At 39.0% G+C, this 21335-nt stretch overlaps 1 protein-coding gene across 2 annotated transcripts in view; it reads right to left on the bottom strand.

Moving 5' to 3' along the window:
* Window positions 1-19748, bottom strand: part of TRPS1 (transcriptional repressor GATA binding 1) — a 173058-nt gene extending 153310 nt beyond the window's left edge. The window contains exons 1-3 of one of the 2 annotated variants that reach the window (XM_050892799.1): window positions 19712-19748; window positions 15773-16701; window positions 2973-4102 (exon numbers count right to left, since the gene is read on the bottom strand). In XM_050892799.1, the coding sequence (XP_050748756.1) occupies window positions 2973-4102; window positions 15773-16701; window positions 19712-19748 (2096 nt within the window). The remainder of the gene's footprint in view (window positions 1-2972; window positions 4103-15772; window positions 16702-19711) is intronic. The other variant, XM_050892800.1, reaches the window with a different exon arrangement.
* Window positions 19749-21335: the final 1587 nt, after the last annotated feature.

Genomic DNA, 21335 nt, shown 5'->3' with positions numbered 1-21335 from the left:
ATAAACCTTCTGGGGATTTATTTGAGTAAGCACATTTTAGTGAGGTTTAAATACAAGTAAACTCAAGTGCAATGTGATTCATTAACTTCAAATTTAACTGAACAGCTCTCAAATAATCATGTCAAGAAATACTGAATGAGCGTTAAGTGTAAGTATACATTTCTGGAGACAGAAAACTTGGAAAAAAACACTTTTGCAAATTCTAATACTGTTGCAAATACATGGCTGCAAAGGAATCATATTGGGACATAGAAAATTTTTTAGCTAGCAGACATAGTGAAATTGTAGATGTAGAGCCAAAAGGAAACAAAATAAAAAATAAAATAAATTAAGCATGCTGTTTAGGCATATGACTCAAAAACGAAAATAATCAAAAATGCAGACAAAAAATACATGAACCAAAATATATAAGCAGCGTCTAAAGCCAGCTCTGATACTCACAGATTATCAAGGGTAAACTTAAATATGTGAATGGCAGAACACTTTCTGCCACCACATTAATGTTTAGTATTATGTTTACCATTAGAATCCATTCAGCTCCTTATTATATAAATGGACAGGTTTTAGATAGATGTGCACGTGTAGCATTTTAAATACATCAGAAGTACATAACTTGTGGCATAACAGCTTTATTGAGATGATAAACTCTGATGAAGCCACAGAGAAGGCCAGCTAGGATGTGAGCTGACTCCCCATCAGCACGTTTCTGTGTCACCTAACTCCCTAACACTACTATTTTATAGATGTTCTACTTTTTTACATCTGGACTATTCTGTATCTTTAGATCATAAAACACAAAAAGGGAAAGAAAATACATATCTGATACATGCAAAACTTCTATTAAAAAAAAAGGCCTCATAATAATAATATAAACAGAAGCTATAATGCCCCAAAAGTCTCTTTCCATTTGTTTTAGTTTGATAGAGTGAAAACTAGGTTACGCGTAGAAAAGTAATAAAACCTGCTAGTGTTTGCCATTACAGAGCACCTACTACAAACTGAACTAACTTCTGTGATTTCAAAGAAGATACCCAGTGGGGGAAAACAGCAGCAGTACACATAGAAAAGAAACAAAACTCAAATTAAAAAGGGGGGAGGGCAGGAGAAAGGGAAAGAAGTTGGCAGTTATGGGGATGTTGTACTTTGCTTTAATTACACAACATCCTCAGAGTACTCAATAATGTCATAGACTGGAGGCTTAACAAAATACATTATTCGAGTGTCTTAAACAGAATAGCCTAATTTTAGACAAACAAGTCGAGATTCGAATGCTTAAGTGTATCTCTCGATTTTCCAAAGTGCAGTTCCCTGTGACAACTGCCAGAGCTGCAGGGTGCTGAGCCCTCTGAAGGAGAAGCTACTGCTACCCCGTCTCAGACTTAGCACTTAATTTTGAAAGTCATGCCTTCTCCTTTCCTTGGGAAAAAGGATTTTAACTAGGAGTGCTTGTTAAAACTTAAATTACCAGCTGCAGCAAAATAAAAGTGTTTTTTTCAGTCAAGGAGCCATTTCAATCTTCCAGTTATTTAACCACTAAAAAAAGATCGTGCCATGCCCCAGCAGCAGACAAAGTGCTGCCTATGGAGTTCTACAGCATGGCTCAAAGCTGCTATAATAATACTTGGAACTTAGATACCACTTTTCATCTTCAAAGCAGTTTACAAACATTAACTAATTAATCCACACAACATCCCTCAGGCCCACTTGGATCAAAAATGGGGCACTGCATGCTGGGACCTGAATCCTCCGTGGGCCCTAGCTCCAAATTAAAGATGAGCAATCTGCTCCTTTTTTTTTTTTTTTTTTTTTTTTTTTAAATAGACTCCTGATACATTGCCAATGCAGCCCTCTGTTGGGCAACGTTTGGATGCCCCCAGCTTTAATCTCTATTAAAGTATCATGCCCCAGTCTGCCTTTGTTAATTTTAGATGTCTTGGAATCTATTAAACGTGGCACAGTTTCTTGAGCTTTTAACAAAGCTTTAGCTTTGAAAATGCATCTTCTTTTGTCTTCATTCTAGCTGGCTTCCATGCAAAGATCTTTTAGATGAGATAGATACTGAGTTTTCCGTTGTTGTTGACGCATTAGCCTTAACTATTAACATATTCAGCATGATTTTCTAATATTTAACATCGCTTTTGCAGCGGCACATAACTGTTGCTCTTTACAAAGCCTAAGAGCCAGCTCCTCCTCTGATGTAAACTGGACTGCCAGTTTACAACAGCCCAGGAACTGACCCAAGAAGTTTAGCAGGGAGTTGGCTGCCACTATGACATTGTGTCAGACTGAGTCAGGAGACTGGCTGCATCCACCTCCAAATAGGAACATTAGCATTTAAAATAAATAGAACGACACCGTAAACCAGCAACACGAAAATAAGCATCTGCAAAAGGATCTTGGGGGATGACATCAACAGACAAAAGAGTGTCTGCTCCCAGTGTGAAACCAACACCAAAACAGCAGTGGAATTCTCTTAAACTAATTATTGCATTGCTGGACTTGGGAATGGAAAATACTACAAAAAGGTAGTACATTGAAGCACTGTTACGGAGCATGAAAGGATTCATAGTCTATCTTGGAAAGTAAAGCCATTTGTGTTTCCCTACTGAATGAAGATGCCAGGTTTCTGGTAAAAAGCCTAAACTAAAATAGTACCTAAAAGATTCTGGGTGGAAAATAGTTGACCAAACCTCAAATATGCTGGAACTTCAGCATCTGCACACAAATCCAAATCTCCCTCTTCTTTGCACAGGTTTAAATGTATAATTAAATCCACTGACTTAGCTGGTGGTTTTCCAAAACAAAGTGGATGTTGGATAGGACTCTGGCTGTAAAGATTTATATCTATACGCATTCATATTTTGATTTCCAGTTTCCTCAAATGTTTGGGGAAAGGTGACATTTAATTAAGGAACTAAGGGAGGGCTGTTTGTTTGGGATCCTATCATTAATCATTTGAAACTTCACTGTACCTGTAGTGTCGGGAAATCTCTTCTTCCACCTGGGTGGTAAAGTCACATTTGGTACATGAGTGTTCCTTGTTTTCCTTAAGCGTCAGCGGCCCCTCTGCCCCTGGCAGGGTGTTTGTTTCTGGTTTGACATCAGACGCTTGGGCTTCGTGTGCATTCTCATAGTGGAGCAGGAGAACGTCCACGTCGGGAGTGGAGAATGAGCACTGATGGCACTGGTGTTTGACTCTAGAGCTTCCTGTCACCCCTGGAGACAGGTGCAAAAGCAAGAGAGCACAGTGGGAACAATTACTTTTTCTGCAAGCAAATGGATAAGTAATTTCTCCAAGGTGCTTTTCTGGGCTGCAGAGGCCTCGGGGACAGAACTGACAGTGCTTAATGGTACATTTATGAATGTTGTGTAGCTGCTGATAGTGACGGAGAAGTGGGCCCACCACTATTACATCTGGGCCATGGCTCTTTGAGTACCTAAAGTCACAGAACTGACAGTTGTAGCTTGTCACCATGCTGTCCTCTGCTCCTTTGCTAGTCAAGTCTTTCTTTTTTGCCACACTCGCACCCTTTTCTGTCTTTGTCACTAACTCCCCATCTGCATTTTTGGCTAGATCATTCTGGTTAATGACAGATCCCCTAGAAAGCTTATCATTCAGATCTGGGTGAAGGCTTCCTGCCTGGCTTCCCCCATGCTGTTTGCTGTAATGTTCTAATAGTTTCAATGAGCTGGACGATTCACAGCTGAAACTGCAAAATTTACACCAGTAGTAACTGGTTGTATCGGTACCATTTTGTCTAGAGGAATCTATTGGCTTGATGGGCACCGAATATCCAACTGGTGTATCATCTCCTGCTTTTACAGTGATTCTGTCTTGCCACTTCCCCAAGTCTCCAGAATCACATGGTCGAAGAGTAGGACTGGATTTATTGGAGTTTTTCTCTGAAGTTTTACCAGAATCAGAGGAGGGAAGGGCTGCTTTCATTTTGTTTGGGTGAGTCTGTAAGAAGTGTTGCTCTAGTTCAGTGGAGGAGTTGCCCATGTAGGTGAAATTGCAGAATTTGCAGCGGAAGTACTTGGTGTTGCCTTGGCAATCTGGAGTTTTCCGCCCAATTCCAATAAAGGTTCCACCTAAAGTAACCTGTGAATAAAGAATAAGGTCATTTTAGCTCCACTGTAGATTTATTCAAATAGCAAGGAAGAAAAAAAAAAAAAAAACCACACACAACAAAAAAAAGAGAAATAGAGAGCAATTAATTCATAAGCCTCTTTCATTAACCATCACCACCATTTTTGTTTGTACTAATGTAGTAAGATATCATATATATACCCTCACATATTTAGCATTTGTTGCTGAAGATTTTGAAATGTTTCACATAGCTGAATATATATTCCATATGAATAATAAATATATTTATTTGGGGAAAGTGAGGCACACCTACACAACATGCTCTTAACTCAGCGTTCTCTGATAGGACTATTCCTTCCTTCACTAAATCACTAAATCATGTCATTGATAGAAGATCCAATAACCACTTCCCATGTCCCTGAACCCTTTGACAGGACACTTTGCTGGGAGTCTATACCAGGTATGGAACAAAAGAACAGGCCCTCAGTCTTTTTCTTTCAATACACTTACATGTTTTAATCATATTCATGCTTAACAGTCCAAGAGAGTTGCTTTGTAAATATGAGCAAACAAAAATTAAATTTTAAATAACAAATTCAGTTTGCTGGGTTGAAGTATAAGCAATTCTTATAAAGACCATTCCTGCAGGAGTATCCAGTATCTGCCAGGACGCCTTTTAACACAGCCATAGCGGCTGATGTCTGAAACGAAAGGCGGTTTTCTCGAAGATTACTCAGTGCAGACATTCTCCAAGGAAATCTTCTGTTCCTCTCATGCACAGAGCTCAATTTAGTAAAACAAGGATGGAAAAACTACAGTAGAAAAATGGCATGTGGCAAAGAAATGTACCACACCCAAGTCCATGACATCACAAACTAAAAAAAAAAAAAAAGGTAGGTCTACTTAACTGTTCTCATGATCTCTGAGCAAAATGGTCTGCAGGAAGGAAACAAGGCTTCCAGGGCTTATGTTATTAAACCCTGTGTTCTCATAGCAGGCAGGCCTGCCCTTCCCAGGAGTGCACCACACCTGCCCGTGACATCAGGGGGAGATTTGCTGCTCCTGTACAACTGGTTTCAAGGCCAAAGAAAGAATCTCCCGACAAAAATGGCACCACTGCTCTACTTCCTTTCCTGAATAGTAAATAGCATACAGCATCCAGAAGATAATTCCTCTTTACACCCGAAATCCACAGACATCTACTCCTTTGCCGTCATCCAGTCTACACCACTACATCAAGGACATGGGTGGAAGCTTCCTTGTGCCACGTTCTCAATTTTTACACCCAAGAGATGCCTTACAGGGAATATAACATTTCCATTTCCACACAGGGTTTGATTTCTATTCTCCCAACCAGTAAGTGTATTACTACATTTCTGCAGGATTCAGTTGTAATGCATTAGGCAAATGGTGTAATTATTTTTCTTCTCGTCCTCAACAGCTGTGCCACAAAGAAAACGTGATCACTGCTCATTCAGTATCACACCATACGGAAAGACTCAGACATACAGAGAGCATGAAATGTAAACATTTTCAAATGCATATAATACAAATGCCTTTTAGCCATTTAGCTCAGAGAATGAGATGCTATCCTTTGTATCCCATCAGACTTGAACATGTATAGTGAGTCAATGAGTTGCTAAACCATGATATAATGAGCTCCTGCTATTCAGCCTCCAATTCTTTTTTTTTTAAAGAAAGCACAATTCCCATGCGCTGGTTAAAACTTTTTCTTAAATAAACTGAAAATTGCTTTCTGTTTGTTTAGGAAACATATCTTATTAGGCAATGGTGAGTCAGGCAGCCAAATAGCGAGGTCTTAGCTGTAATAACATTTTCACTTAAACTGGGGCTCCAAGTTCTGGTATCAAGTTATGAATTTGGTTTTGAAGAGGTTCTTTGGAAGAGTGATGTTTTAACAGATCATCTGTACTGCAGAAGATATTGTATTCATTTTATGGCAAGCAAGAACTGGAGACAAAGCCATGCTGAGCCTGATCCACTGACAACAGCGGGATTTGGGCCTGCTCCACAGTATCTGGCACTTCAGGTCTCCATCCGCTGCATTATTTCAATATTCAAAGTCTCAATGGTGTTGAAAGACAACTTAAAGAAAACACTGATGAAATTATGGTAAACAGAAAATAACGGCAGCTCGCTGCGCAATTACATAAGTTGCAAGGTGATCTGGTTTTGCTCATTTAATTAGATACTTACGTTTGTTCTATGCATGCACAGAAAACTGGCCAAAATGCTTTACTTTAAGTGGCTCTAATGAGTAAATACATCCATTACTCTCAGCTGTCCATTCACAGAGCCTACAGATAACAAACATATTTTGCAGACACTCTGTAGACACCAGTTAGAAACTGTGAGTGACAATAATCCCAGCTGCTGTTCGTTGCTAATTACTTTTATTTCTGAACACTGGAAAAATATTATTAGTACTAGCATTTTATACAACGGACTGTAAATCACGTCACTGCTGTAACTTGTGCTAATCCTGCTTAGTGGCCTACATAGCAAATTTGTGTCCCATGCTAATACATCCTTCTCTGCATCACAAGAGGATAAAACAGAACTAAGTATTCTCACGCTATTCATGTTAACCTCTTGCAATGGGGGGGACACACAATCTTTACAGCACTGGAATGTAACTGATAACCAATTATTAGGTTGGCATTTCCCTGACTATCCTGCCACAATTCAAAATAAAGCGTCCTATTAAGAGAGCATGTATGTGAAAGATAACATAGGGACATCTTAATGTTATTACACTCAAAAGCCATTTTTCACGCATAACAAAACCTACTGAAAGCCTCCTTGGGGATCATCAGGTAAAGAGAACTGAAGAAACTGGCTTCCATGCAAAGAGGTTGGGAGAAGCACTTGAAGTGACAGTATAAACTGAAGCTGTTTCAGCTTTCAGCCAGCCAAATTTGGAAGAAGCCTACACATTTGCAGAACTGTTTGGATTCATGCACTCTGCTCAAGTCTTGGCTTGACTTTCAGATTTTTCAGTTACATATCGTATCTCTATGTACAGGTACTAAACTCCTTCACTGGGTATGTAATTGTCCTTAACCTCCTGCTTTCTCTGACCTGCCCCAGAAAGAGGAAAAATAAAGGAGAATGAGGAGGAGAAAGGGGAAAATATATATACACACACCCTAGAAATCAATATCCACATTTCTGTGTGGTATCAGAAGTGATAGCTTCTTGTATTTATTGCCCTATTTCATTCTGATCCCCGCAAAACCTAGTCCCCTGCTTTGCCCTGACAGAGTTATATTTTCTTAAGTAGACACTCCTCTCCAACATAAAGAAGAAACAACTAAGCAAAAGCAATGCTAAAATTCTGCAATTCTATTACAGCAGTGGAGTCCAAAGTGCCAGTTGACATAACTAGTGCCAGTCACAAGTACAGGTACAGCTTGCACTGGAAATGTAAGAGCACCTATAGATCAACAGTTCCCTCAATAAGCACAGAAGAAAATTAATCTTCATAACTCTCTTTTTAAAGGGAACCTAACATACAAGGTATCTGTTTGGACTGTGGAAACCTGATTTAGTTCTTTCCTTCACTGTCGCTTGCTTGTGAGACCTTGGGATTATCACTTACTCCTGCAGCACCTCAGTTATGGCAACATAGTTGGTATTATTACGCTGCATAGAGGAAGACTGCTATTAGAATGAGTTCTCCGTTCTGCGCTTCAGATAGTTGCACTGATATTCTTCAAAAATTGCTCTTCAAAGCCATGTCTCAGTCTGGGATTCAACTGAAATATATTTCACAGTAAGACTCCCTGAAACTCAAAACTCTTAATCGTTAAATTCATTCATTAACGGGGAAAATTATCAAAATCTAGAAGTCTGGGGAAGAATTTACCACAAGGATCGAAGTTCATGTGTTAATACAACTAAGCTGTCTCCTCATACACCACGCACATTTCCAAACATAGCCAGAAAGAGGAGAAAAGATAACACGATAATTGACAATGTTTCAAGATGTACTTTCTAAAGCATGTTGGCAAGTACTTCAACAAAGCTGTGTAATTGCACTATATGTTTCCAACAGATATGTCTATATTACCTTAATTAGTCAGACCGAAAACAATGATTTCATGGAATAGATGGACTTGGGCAAGGAGAGGTACTTTCAGGTTTTTTTTAAAAAGTGTCTTTGATATTTAATCTGCCCTTGATCCAAATGCTACCCTACTCTATTCTCCCACCTCCTTTTCGAAGTTCAGTCCTAAATTTTATTACGCCGAAGCAATTTAGAAATACTGCTTACAGAAAATGAAAAAAATTACCAAGGAAGACAAAGTCTGCCAGCTCCTGTAATCATATGCTTAATGAAGAAAATTCCGCCAGCAGAAACTAGTGGCCTATATCCACGTAAGAGATTCAACCACGAGGCTTACATGCACAGGGTAAAGCTGTCTTTGACCCCTGGCTTCTTCTGCTACTACTGATTAGAAACTAGACCAACCATCTGCACTGGGACATCAAACGTTAATAAATCTTCTTTTTTTGATTACCTGGGTTACATCTTTGGCTAGTCAGGAGGTGAAAGGCTCCAGATGCCTTACCAATCTCTGAGCCATCCAGTCTGCCTTTGCCAATTACTCATAATCTTCTAATCCTAAAATATTTTCTAATGCTCTTATTTATCCATTTGCTTTGTGCAATACAGCATCCAGAACATTTTAACCATCCCACATTTATGAAGTTCTTCATGTGCAGGCCAGAACAGATTCCTGGCTTTCATGCAAGTTCGTGTAACACCACCTAGTTCTCTAACCTCCACTATGGAGAACTCACTCACTCTCACTCATTCTCTCTCTGCATGTAAAACTAGGAGAATCTTCAGAGTATATTCTTAAAACTATTTACCATACTGTGATTAATTTATAGGTAGACAGAACTACGTTGCACAAATGAGGCAAAGACTCAGAGCAAACTCCTGGCTTTCTGGGCTATTCGTACCTACCAAAACAAGAAAGCAAACTATTGGGTCACATTCATTCAAGATGAGTGTATTCTTCTCAAGATTTATTCTGTTGCCATTGAAGCCAGTATGGTTTTCGCCATTAGAATTTAAAAGGTATTTTTAAAACAAAGACTGTGACAGAACAATAACAGGACTTAAATTAAGGTCAGGAGACCAGATGTGCAAAAAAAACAAAAGTAAGGAACACAGAATCAAGACTTCCATTTGCTAGCTAATGCTAGTAGACTAATATCTAGCACCTAAAAGAAGCACCATCCCTTCTATTCTCTCTCTGTATAGATAAAATTACCAGACAGTTCCTTGGCTACTGTAAACTCACACAGCCTCACAGACTTCAAGGCAAACTTGAATTGATTTACACCAGAAGAAAACCTAGCTGCTTTCCTTTTTCCCCAGCAACTTTATTTTTTGAGCTTTCATCATTTCTGTGGGCTAGCGTAGCAGTTTATATCTTCAAATATATCCGTGACTCTTACTAGTCTCACCGACTTTCTTAATTAACCTTTCTTCAAACACTACCAGATATCCCTGGCATAAAGATGAGGAATATTAACACATAAACAACTTTGCCTTGAAGGCTGTGAATATACATCACATCAGTTGTTCCACAGAAATTGCCCACCTGAATACTCTGAGGGTAGACTACTTCTCACTGAAAGAAGGCTAAAATAGCTCATTTCTGTCACAGAGCAAGTGAATGTTCCCAGGCACTTACTATTTAGCAGCTGACATGCTGTAAATCACTGCACATCATTCTGAATAGTAAACTTGCTAATGTCTCCACAGAAATGATATCAAGAACTTCTACTACATATAACAATATAAATCATTACTTATGAGCTATAGTCAATATAGAATTTAGATGCCTATAAGACCACAGATGCTTTTTCACATAATATTTATATATATATGTGTATGCAGATATAGATATGAGAAAAAGAAGCACATATATGTATACACACACAAGCACATGCATATGAATGTGTATATATATGGGTTTTACCACCACCCATTTCTCCACCTGCCATCATTTCTTTTTCATGTCTGTGGTTTAAAAGAGATGACTGACTCCTGTGTTCATGAGGTGTGACTCTCTCAGCGTACAAGGCAGTCTCCAAGCCTGATCATGACCCAGAAATAAGACTCAAAATAAACAGGTATGCACACACGCAGGTGCAACACCCAAGATAGCTTGACAGCCTTCAGTTTAAGCAAGGAAGTCCCCAGGGAGAGTCCACAACGTGGCTGACAGATGAAATGGGCCTTCTGGGACATCACACCTTCATGCAAGTTCTGTTCTAGCATACCCTTCAACATCTAGCACAGCACAATCTGGTCCAAGAGATCAGGATACATCATATCGAGCAATAGCTGGTCAGTTTATTTAGATCTAATTCCTGTTTTACAGATAATTGAGCTAAAGTCAATAAGACCAACAATATAAAATTTGGATCCATTTGTCCAAGCATCTGAGGAAAATGAAATTCATTCACATACATGTTTTCATTTGCTCATGTCAACTAGTTATGTATCCATGTCACCTTGTAGGAAGCCCACTTGATGACAAAGTTGAACTTTAAGAAGGTTTGATTTGTTAGTAATACAAAAGTAAATGCTGTACTTGTTTACGCCTCCAGTCTAGCTTCTCATCATATCTGTAAGAGTCCCTTTGCCAAAACCACCAAAAATGTAGAGGAAAAACTTTAACATGAGAAGGGATGTTGATTACATCTGTATCCCTACAGAGTCCCTACAGTTTTTTTAGTCTTACCTTCATAGCTTCATATTCAATCAAACTGCTAATATAAAAGTGGAGGATAAAAAGCAGAAGCTACTAATAAAACCACTGGTTCTCATTCAGCTGAACCCTAGTTAGACCAGACTTTATACTAGTCACACACTTCTAACATGAGAACAGAAAAGCTGCCAGATTTGATATATTGAAATCCAGACTGCTAAAAACCACATATGCATAAGTTTGTGTAGGCACATGGAGCTCACCACTGATTTATAAAGGAGACAAAAGGAAGAGCTTTACACACTCTGCATGCGTGGGCACTTCTGCCACTTTCTAGGACACTGAGCAGCCTGGTAGCTGGACATCCAGAAGTGCTCTCAGTTGCTGTGAAAATCCTGGAAAAGTTGTTATCCATATTCATATATGACAAAGGATTAGGCTGAGTGGTATAGGACGACTCTTATAATGTTGGATGTCTAGAACAATAAAAGAAAAAATCTGCTGCCAATCTCTCATTAGTCTGTGGGATAGTTAGATAACGTAATACTTTCTTCTTTTTCTTTTTTTTTTTTTTCGCCCCCCAGGCTCACTGAAATACAATCAAGAAACTTTTGGATGACTTTTATCAGTCCATGGCTTTTCAGAAATTTGTCTTCTTATCTTATAGGGCAGTCTAGTATTTAAAACCATTAAACAATCAAAACGAGACAGCTGGATTTAAAAAAAAAAAAAAAAATCACTTTTTAGTACTTTCAGACAGGAGTCTGAATCTCTTTAATGGCTGAACATAAGAGGAGGTAGGTCTGTGACAACAAGCTCCAGAACGAGGAGGGCCGTGCTGAGCAGGAAGCTCCTCAAAGGTAGCACACACAATGTGAAGCTGCCTGGAGTCGACCATAAGAACTGCTGAGCACTGCAGTATGTCTTTATTCATGGCTGCATGAATACCCTTCTCCCTTGGGACATGCCATCTGAAACCCTCACCTGAATGCAGACATTTCTGTCCTTTCTTTGAGGGACACTGTTTTCTTTTCAAATGTATCAGGAAATGGGTTCATGCTCCCTTTTATACAATAGCCTAATGGCTTGAACACTTGTTCAGGAAACAGGAAAAGTAGGCTCCTTTCCTTGCTCTGTCAGAGGGGATCCAAGCCTGCTTCTTCTCCCTTGCTAGGCAATGTCCTACTCCTTAGCTATAAGCTGATATGTGGAAGACAGCACTCTCCAACCTTTGTGTTGAAGCTGTCCCACTCACTACTCACAAAAAAATTTGGGGATGGAAAAAAGACTCCTGCCTACTTGCCAGCAACTTGCCTGTCTCCAGATCTTTCCATATATATTAAAGAGTCATTAGATCAAACACAGAAGGAGACTTAATCATACAGCAGCAAAGCAATGGTTTTCAGCATAATAGCTGTTAACTTAGTCACCTGAATTTTGCTTTAAGTGAAGTCTTTAGATCCAGTCTAAAGTCTACTGCTTTAGGCATGTCCACAAAGCCATACATAGGCTAAAATATCGAGCAAGACAAAGCTGCCTATAGAGATTGATCAATTAACTAAATGTGAAGAAAAAGTAACAAGGGGCATCAGCAAAAGTTGGTCCATTGAACTCACTTAAATATTATTCTGATAAAAGCAATAAAGCTGATTAACACATTGTCTGGGAATTCAGAGATGTGCTAGCAAATGTCTTCTGAAATCTATACTGGCAAGAAAGTTAATTACCCAGAAACAGCTCAATGATTTTACCCAATCCTATGGAATTTATTATAACTCAATGAACCAAAAATCTCTGAGGAAGAAAATGGGAACAAAGAGTACAGGAGATTTTCAAAACAAAATAACAGTTTCAAAGAAGACAAAGGAATCTTGCTGGATTAAATATTCAAATCAACTAAAAATCTACAGAGTAGTAAGGCCAGAAAGCTTGGATTATTTACACAGTTCCCAGCCAAATCCTCTTTAGGTACTACAAAACAGAGTACCAACATTTGCGTACCTGGATGTGAAGCCAAATGTGTATCCCTACTGTTTTGCTGACTGCAACACAAAAAAAACCCTAAAAGCTGGGTTTAGGGTTGGGGGGGTGGTTTTGGTTTTGAGGAGGGGTTAAGTTTTCTAGGACAGACTTAACTTCTGTGGTATAAGTTCAAAAATGCATTTGGTTTTTCTTCCAAGGCCTTGGCAACGGGACCCACATCCCTACCTATCTGCAGATAGGATAGGATAGATAGTTTTTTCTGCACTCAGACATTTTTTCCATGGCTTTTTGTTTGCTTTGTTTATGAATGCAAACTACAGGGCTCCATAGCATCCCTCACTACTACAAATCTTCATATACAGTGGTCTCTGACTGACCACTGTGAGCCAGATCAAAGTCAGTCATCTTCATCCTCTGGTTTCTGCGCCCAGCTCCCTGGCCTGAGACCATAAATCCATCGATAACTTCCACCCCAGCTACAACAGAACACTTTGTTAAGTGCAAGGGGATCAATAAATCAGACCTTAAGCCCAGTCCACTACAATTTCAAGTTAATTACGAAGGGATTATTTTCCTTTAGCCCAGTACCTATACAAAATAATATTGTTTAGATGAACCAATTATTCAGGTTCAGTTCCCTCTCTGTGTTACACAGGAGTTTGACTGAACCAATTTTAACCAGAGCTCCAATCAATACGATCCCTTGTTGCAGCAGGAGACGCCAGCCGTTCACATGCCTAAGAAAAATCCCCTCCAAAATGGACATAATAGCAATATAAACATGTGTGGGTGCAAAGGGGATTTTCAAATGTTCTTTTACTGTGTTTATGAATCTCACAAAGCTGCTCTGTATTGGGAGTGGGGGAGGAGAAAGCATAAAAATATTAATCAGTTACTTATCTTCTGACATGTTCTGGATCAACATCTGGTGCATGTGCAAGTGATGAAGTATGGCATTTGCCACAAAAGCTTATTTAATCTTCTCTTCCCAAATTGGGCAGGGAAAATTAGCACTCTTAAAAATTAAGTTTCCAGATCCCTTTTTTTTCTTCTTTAAAATAAATTGCCAACATTGTATAGGCTGTCTGTTCTATTTTGGAAAATGTTTTTCGTCTGAGAAAAGACTGATCTTAAGTAGATTATCTATGGGCTGTTTCCTACCGCTTTTTGTCTCCCCTGCAGTATCTTACTGCCAGGGTTTAGTAGACAAGTATAGTCTAGGTTCAGCTGTTTTATTTCTCCTTCTATCAGTTCAAACTGAGATAGCTCACACATCTGTTTTATTTCTGAAAGCACTGCATAGGAAAAGTGTCCAGCTCATTCTAATCAAGCATAAACTTTCCTATAAATAACTAAGGACCTAACGAAACAATTGTTTGGAGGAAATGAAAGTGTGTTTAGAAACTCAAATTCCTCTATACTGTATGCCTGAGCTGTTCCAGTTTGAATGTCTTCCTGACAGCATGGATCAGTTGCTCTAAGATGCTGTCCCCGGAGTCAGCAAACTGAAACTATAGCAGGAAATCCAGGTATTAACATCATACTATGTGCTAATTATAAACCATCATTTCACATTCTGACATTATTCACTTCTAACCTCTTTTAACTAAATCACGTATTTGCTTTCTAATCACAGTTTGACAGGAGAGAGTGTCTGACACGAGACAGTGAAGTGATCTTTTAATAAGACAGCAGTTCAAAGATTGCAGCTTTTACGCATAGTAAAGACCTTAGTTTGATTTGCTGCTCCACAAAGAAGTTGTAGAGTTTCTGAAAAAAGAGGAAAAGTTTAAATCACTTAAAAAGCTTCAAGTTCCTGACTTGTGTTCTGGTTTCAGCTTCTTACTTGAAGTTAGATGTTAGCCATCTTAACACTTTTTGCAAAACTTCTTTCTTATAGCTACAGTCTCTGCAAGCATTATTAAATATTTTCCACCTTCTACCTTTTTATTTTAACATACCTTGGAGTTTTGGCTGGTGATTACTACCAGGTCGGACATCATGTACGCAAACATACACTTGAAAGTGGATGGACTTTTGAACTCGTTTTGTATGCAAACTTTGTTACTTTGGGGTTTTTTTCCTTAAAATTTGAATTTTTATATCCTAGAACATTGAGGTATCCTACCACATCTCTCAGCTCACTCATGAGAGGATTTTTTTTAAAGCAGCATCATTTTTTTTAAACTAATTAAATATTAGCTGATAAGAAACTAACAGACTCCATGAAAAAGCTTTTGAGTCCACTCTTTCATGGTAAAATAAGACTTTTTTTAATTTTGGGGTTTTTTTTACAGCAGTATCTGTAGTTTTTTCCCTGCTCCAACTAGATGAGAAAATGACTGAGGCAATAGTCCTTTCCTTGCAGGCTCACTAATGTGAAGGATGGCGTGGATTACTGTTACTTTTTGAAATGTTTTAAATACCCATTGTATATCCTGTTTTTCTGGCACTAGACAACTTTAGAGTTGCCAAGACTTGCCATTTATTTTATCTTAATAAATAATCAGTAAGCCAAATCTTGACTCCTGGCAGCTGATAATTTAGGATTACATTTTTAATTTCCAGCTGCTGTCTTTTGTCTATCTGGTTGTTATTTTTCATTATTATTTGCTCTTTTCTTTCCGTGACAGCAAATCCTTCAGATATGATTACCAATTCAGCAATTTGCCTGTTTGCTGAATAAGATCTTTTGCTATTGATTACCACAACGACTAAATTGTACACAGAAATATCACTGGTCAAAAAGCCACATACTCCTCTACTGTGCAAGATGCTCAGCAGACCTGCAGAAAGCCTGGCTACAATAGACCAAAACAGTTCTTAAGGCTTAAGCAGGTTATACAAAATACGTTAGTCACGTAGTAGGAGAGGCTTTGCAAATAACTGACTTTGCAGTTGAGAAGGCAGTTAGCGGAAGCGAGAAGGCTGGGAAAATACAAACCTGCACATCGTAAGTCCCATTTAATAAGACAGGCCTCTGGGAATTGATGTCCTGCAGCACCCCTGAAAGCACAGTGCGGTTGACTTTCTGGAAGTCTTTGGAGTGGCTGAATTGCACCATGTTGTGGAGAGCCAAAATTTTAGTGTCGAGCTCAGCATCCTGCCTGGTGCGGTTGTGCAGTCCTAGGTGGTACTTGCGGAAGTGTTTGATGAGATCTGTGGGGTCGTTCCCATAGTAACCGTATCCACAGATGTTGCATTTGAAGTCCTGAAGCTCTGGAGACAGAGGCGCCGTATCTGGGTTATCATTTACCAACAAATCTGCTTTAGATTTGTTCAGCCTTAAACCCCCATCTGAAGGCACTTGTGGGTTTTTTGAGGCCATGGGGACCGGGCTTGAGCCTTGGCCATCAGTTTGACCACTTTGCACTTGCACTGCTTCATCTGAAGCTTTTGGCGACATCTGATGCTCCTCATTTGTCTCCGCTGCATCTCCTGACGGGGTACAGACCACATCTTGGGTGTCATCTGCATCTGATTTTTGAGGAGACTTCAAGGGCTCACAGATTCCCCCAACAGCTGGAGATGAGAAAGCCAGCATATTTCTGTCTGTCACCTCATCATGAGGGAAGGATGGAACATTTCCTCCCTTATTGTGGCTTTCATAATTGAAGCCAGCCTTTTCACTCAGCACTGAGCTTTTCAAGTCCTTTTTAATGCTGGAAGATGGCTCTTGGACATGCGTGCAAAGTTCCTCCTTGTTATTTAACTCTGCCGCATCACCCTGGTCAGTGTTTTCTTGCATCTGCTCTGCAGAAAATTCTTTTTTCCTTCCAGACTCTTCACTTTCAGTACCTGTAGACTCAAGGGTCTGTACCTCACCTTCACTAGCAACGTTTCTTAGAGGGGGGTTCTTTTTCCGGACCATATCTACCATAGAAAAAGAAAGGGGAAAAAAAAAAAAAGAAAGAAAGAAAAAAGCAAAAAACCCTATAGAATTATTCAAGATATATAACAGATTATAAACCTGGCACTTTTTAAAGCATTCTGAACTATATGAATACATCAACTTTTCAGAAAATTTTTGTCAAACAGGTTTTTAGACTATGCAGAAAACTAGAATTTTACATTTAAAAAAAAAGATCACACTGAGACTGAACTTAACTAAAAAGAGAACTTTAAAGCCTACAAAAACACTGCCATCAGAGTGAGTGAATTACAGGTTTCATTATCTTTTCGGAAGATAATGGTCTGGTAGAAATAATTTTAAATGAACGCTTCTTTTAAAATCATTTTAAAAAACTAAGGGGAAAAATAAACTTTTGCAGTCTAATGTTCATACACTGTACAACTACACATAATGTAGCTTTCAAAAATACACCTAAAAGACATAAACAGGAGAACTTAAGTTATTAGGAAGGAAACAGATTTAGGAGAGTAAGTAACCTGAGGTTTCAGAGAAAGTATTTTTCCTAAGCAGGTATCAGTTTCTCTGTAGCAAAAGCTCCCCCTCCTACTGCCTATAAACTTCAAACAGGATTATATGGATATTCTAGAGTCTGGCCCCACAGTCCATTATTCATGTAATTAGTTCTATTTGCCAAACAAAGAGAAACTAACTTTATTAGGAAACCTGTTGTCCATAAAATTTTACAGGCCTGGATCCAGACATTTGACATTGCTGTGTGGCTGAGTCGGGATCTACCCTGAGAACACCTGGAATCCACATGGATCTAAACAGCCGAACCTTCCTCTGCTCAGTGCTCCTCGCAGACATAGCCACTATTGCTAAATCTGGAGGTACACTTTCAGGATCCATTTAAGAAAGCTGAGACAGGACAGCAATAAGGATCAGAGAGAAAGAAGAAGTCTGCCACCGGTGAGTTAGCTGCTAGCTGAACAGGGGAGATTATGGAAGAACAAGTAATCAGACTATGCATGTACTAAACCAAATTCCTCATCCGCTACGTATCTTCACCTTCCCCAGCCTACTTAGACAAAATATACATATCAAACTTCCCTGCGCTCTCCACTTTGTGGTTCTGGATTTGATATTCATCACCAGCTGGTTTGGTCCATTTGTGTTCACATGCTAGCTATGGGCAGAAGACAGATGTGCTACAACTTTTTCTGTGCTCTTATCTTTGCCAACGCTTTGTACAACGATGGATGCTTCTCTTTGCCAAATTGCGTGTGGTCCAGTGGCAGCAGCCTGCAGTACCACACATGAGATGTAAGCTGCAGACTCAAGCCTGAGCCCCCATTCCCAGGCCAGCCACGGCCGGGCGCCTGCGGAGGCACTGGAGGCGAAGGGAGGACCACCTGGCGATTCTGGGAGCAGCACTGATGCGCTCCAAATGGTGCTGTATCCAGACCTTTAAAAGCCGCGGATGACCTTCTCAAAACAATACTTTGAGAAGTACGGCTGGGGACAGAGGTTAAAAATAAAAGAACAGGCGTCTGTACATCCTCTTATTTACATCTGCTCCACATGAAAGGGCACTGTATGCTATGTTGATAAAAACAGACAACTTCTTAGGGGAAGTGTTCAACTTGTGTCTTGGGCTGGCTCTGTTGTCTTTGTGGTTGAGCTGATCCACAGGCAGCATGGGCTACAGCGAGACGGCTTTCACACAGAATGCCAGCTCGTGTTACAGAAATTTTGACACTCCGTGTGGTCTTAATAGGTTTCTTAAATGTCTACTGTGATTCCTTACTGTAGAAGACACACATGCTTGGGAACCAAGTGTCTTCTCTTTAATGTCAACCACACCTACTAGAATATGCATGCACTGAATTTTACTTTTTTTTCCCCCCAATAACTTCTGAACCATGAAGTCACTCAGAACTAAGAGAAAAGAAAGATTTCCTGTTGTGGTAAGACAATTATTACAATACAGACTCAGCCTACTAAAACAACATGTGCACATATATAATTCAAGGTATAAAGATAGTCCTCAGACTTTTAGCATTACTGCTTCTCTGTGGGACTTCATGAATGCTCTTGGTTAACACACACTAAAAATATTCGTGAGCATCTCTGGTAGGTGTTCAGCTAAGTCTGTATTTTTCTCCTGGTTACACATCCCAAACCATTTTTAAAATAACTTCTGTTTAAACGCAATTCATGGCAGAGGACAGAGAAAGGAGTCCTGACTGTGCAGTGAAGAAAAATCAGAAATCGAGAAAGTAAACATCGTGACTGTTACCTCAGTCAAAATTAAACAAGACTAAATGCGATGTTTTAAAATGTTTTTGTTACAGATATTTTTGGCAGATAAGGAAAGTTTAGAGATTTGCTATCTTCATGGCAACTGACAGAAGAGAGTCAGAGAAAAGGACAGAAAAAAAAATCCCTATAAAGCAAAGAAAAGAAAAATCTGGACTGTATACAGGGTAACTAGACAGTACTGCAGATCTAGATACTTTGGTTCCAGTTTTCCTGACACATCTGTGACTGTGTGTTAATGGAGGAGGGAAAAAAAAAACCATATCTGCCTAATGGAGCTTTTTCATGCAGTATTCTACATTTGGAGAAAGAAAGGAAAGAAGATAACATTGATTTAAATATAAAAACTTTCTTAAGTTGAATTTAAAAGTATTTTCCCCTCTTTTTACTTTTAGCGTTTGAAAAATCATCTGTCATTTATTTGCTTGATACCCACTCAAGGGGACGGTAAGAAAAGACGCGGGGGGGGAGGGTTGTCTCTGAAATTCCACCACTATCACTTTTCAGAGACATATTATGTAAATAAAACTACATTTGCAATACTCCTAAATCGAAGAAACCATCCCCTAGCAAGTCATAAGTTAGATACAGAAAGAATATAGCCACTCTGAAATTATTATCTCTAAGACAAATAACAGATTGCACAATGTTTTATTGTGTGCCAAGAACGTTTTCAGTTAACAATTTCACTTGAAAAAATGGATCACATACTTGTAAAATCATACCCAGCATTGACTTCATAAGGCATGTGGCTTTAGAGTGCTTTTTACAATTATTAATTCTATTAGTCAACTAGCAGGCGGGCTAATGCAATTGCCTTAGAAGATGCACGGAAGACACAGAAGACATTTTGAGAGCTGATCTGTATATCTGCAAAACAAAACAAAAAAAGGTTTTCCTTCCTAAATTATGCATTCAAAATATGGTTTTTACTTAAAAACATTATTATGCCTGTTGTACATTCACATGCATCTATTAGTGGGCACTATACAAATAGTGGCTGCTGTTCTCTACTTTCATCAAGCACGAGAAATCCCACAGCTGCCTTTTCCTCAGACAGACACACATGCTCTTGCACACATACACACACACACACAGAGAGACAAAAATTATCTCAGACGTGACATTCACCAAAAAACAAATTTAAAACACGTTTAAAGTAAGTGTTGAAAATGAGCTGGATAAATGCTGTAGAAAATAAAAGTGCCTTAAAAATTCACATATATTAACAGGTATTGTGCATCATAATGGGACTGGCTTAATGGGATAAATAATGGAATACAAATAACTGGTTCACATCCAGGCTCTGCTGTCAGCAATTGGAAGTTATCTGCTGGCTACCTCGTGTCCCACTTGTAACACCACTACATTTTTCTTTAGTTGTTAGTGGGCAACTTCCCACATCTAAAAAATGCCATCGCAAGAATAAACACGGTTGTTCGGTGTTAGTAAAGGGGCCACGTGATCAACGGCCATTGGGACTGAACTACCTTTTCATCACTAGAAATGGTGATCTTCCCAAAATATAAGAATTACTAAGCCTGATGTGAATGAAAAGACTTCTCAAGCTGAGGGAACCCTGGATAAGGCCCAGGTTGCGGAACTTGTCTTTGGGCTCTGTAATCCAGGTTTCATTATGCTGAAATTACCTTTAAACCATGTGGGTGTTTTTTTTTTTTTTACCTGATATGATCACTCTCAGCTATTTTAAAGTGGAAATAACACAAATAGCCATATATAGTTTCCCTCAAAACCAGCCAAGGCTACTCTACACGATTCATGCATCTGCAAGATACAGACTTTTCTGTTCAACAGTCACTCACATCAGTTTATCCCTGGAAGCAAAAAGTGGAAACTTCTGCTAAAATCAGTTTGTAATTCAGCATAATAAATTACCATAGTGACTACTGTGCTTCTTTTAAAAAATAAAAAGCAAATTCTTATAACCAATAGTTTCTTATGCGTGGTGAAGATAATGGCTAATCACCTGCTGATCATCAGCTCCTGCAATGGGTCATTGTTGTTACTCCTTACTTTTATTGAACGTGATGACTTGTCATCAAAGCCTATTGCAACAGTATGGTTGTTGCCTTGTGCTTGCACTGCATGTTTAGGTCAAATCTTAGTCATATGCTCTTTTTAACAGAATAATACATTTAGAAAGATGTCTGAATTTTGTGAGATGCCACTGACTAATCTTTGTACAAGTAGATGCACAAGCAGACGAAGAGCAAACTGAGTCAAGGGTCTATGAAGACTATGGTATTATCAGTCAATATGCTGGAGCAACAAAAAGTTAAATGAAAATACGCATTTATATTCAATGGGCTCAAGT

Source organism: Gymnogyps californianus, chromosome 2 (assembly GCF_018139145.2).
Source record: "Gymnogyps californianus isolate 813 chromosome 2, ASM1813914v2, whole genome shotgun sequence".
In the NCBI taxonomy this organism is placed as follows: Eukaryota; Metazoa; Chordata; class Aves; order Accipitriformes; family Cathartidae; genus Gymnogyps; species Gymnogyps californianus.
Note: the sequence above shows the minus strand (reverse complement) of the source record. Positions and strands in the feature narration are given on the sequence as shown.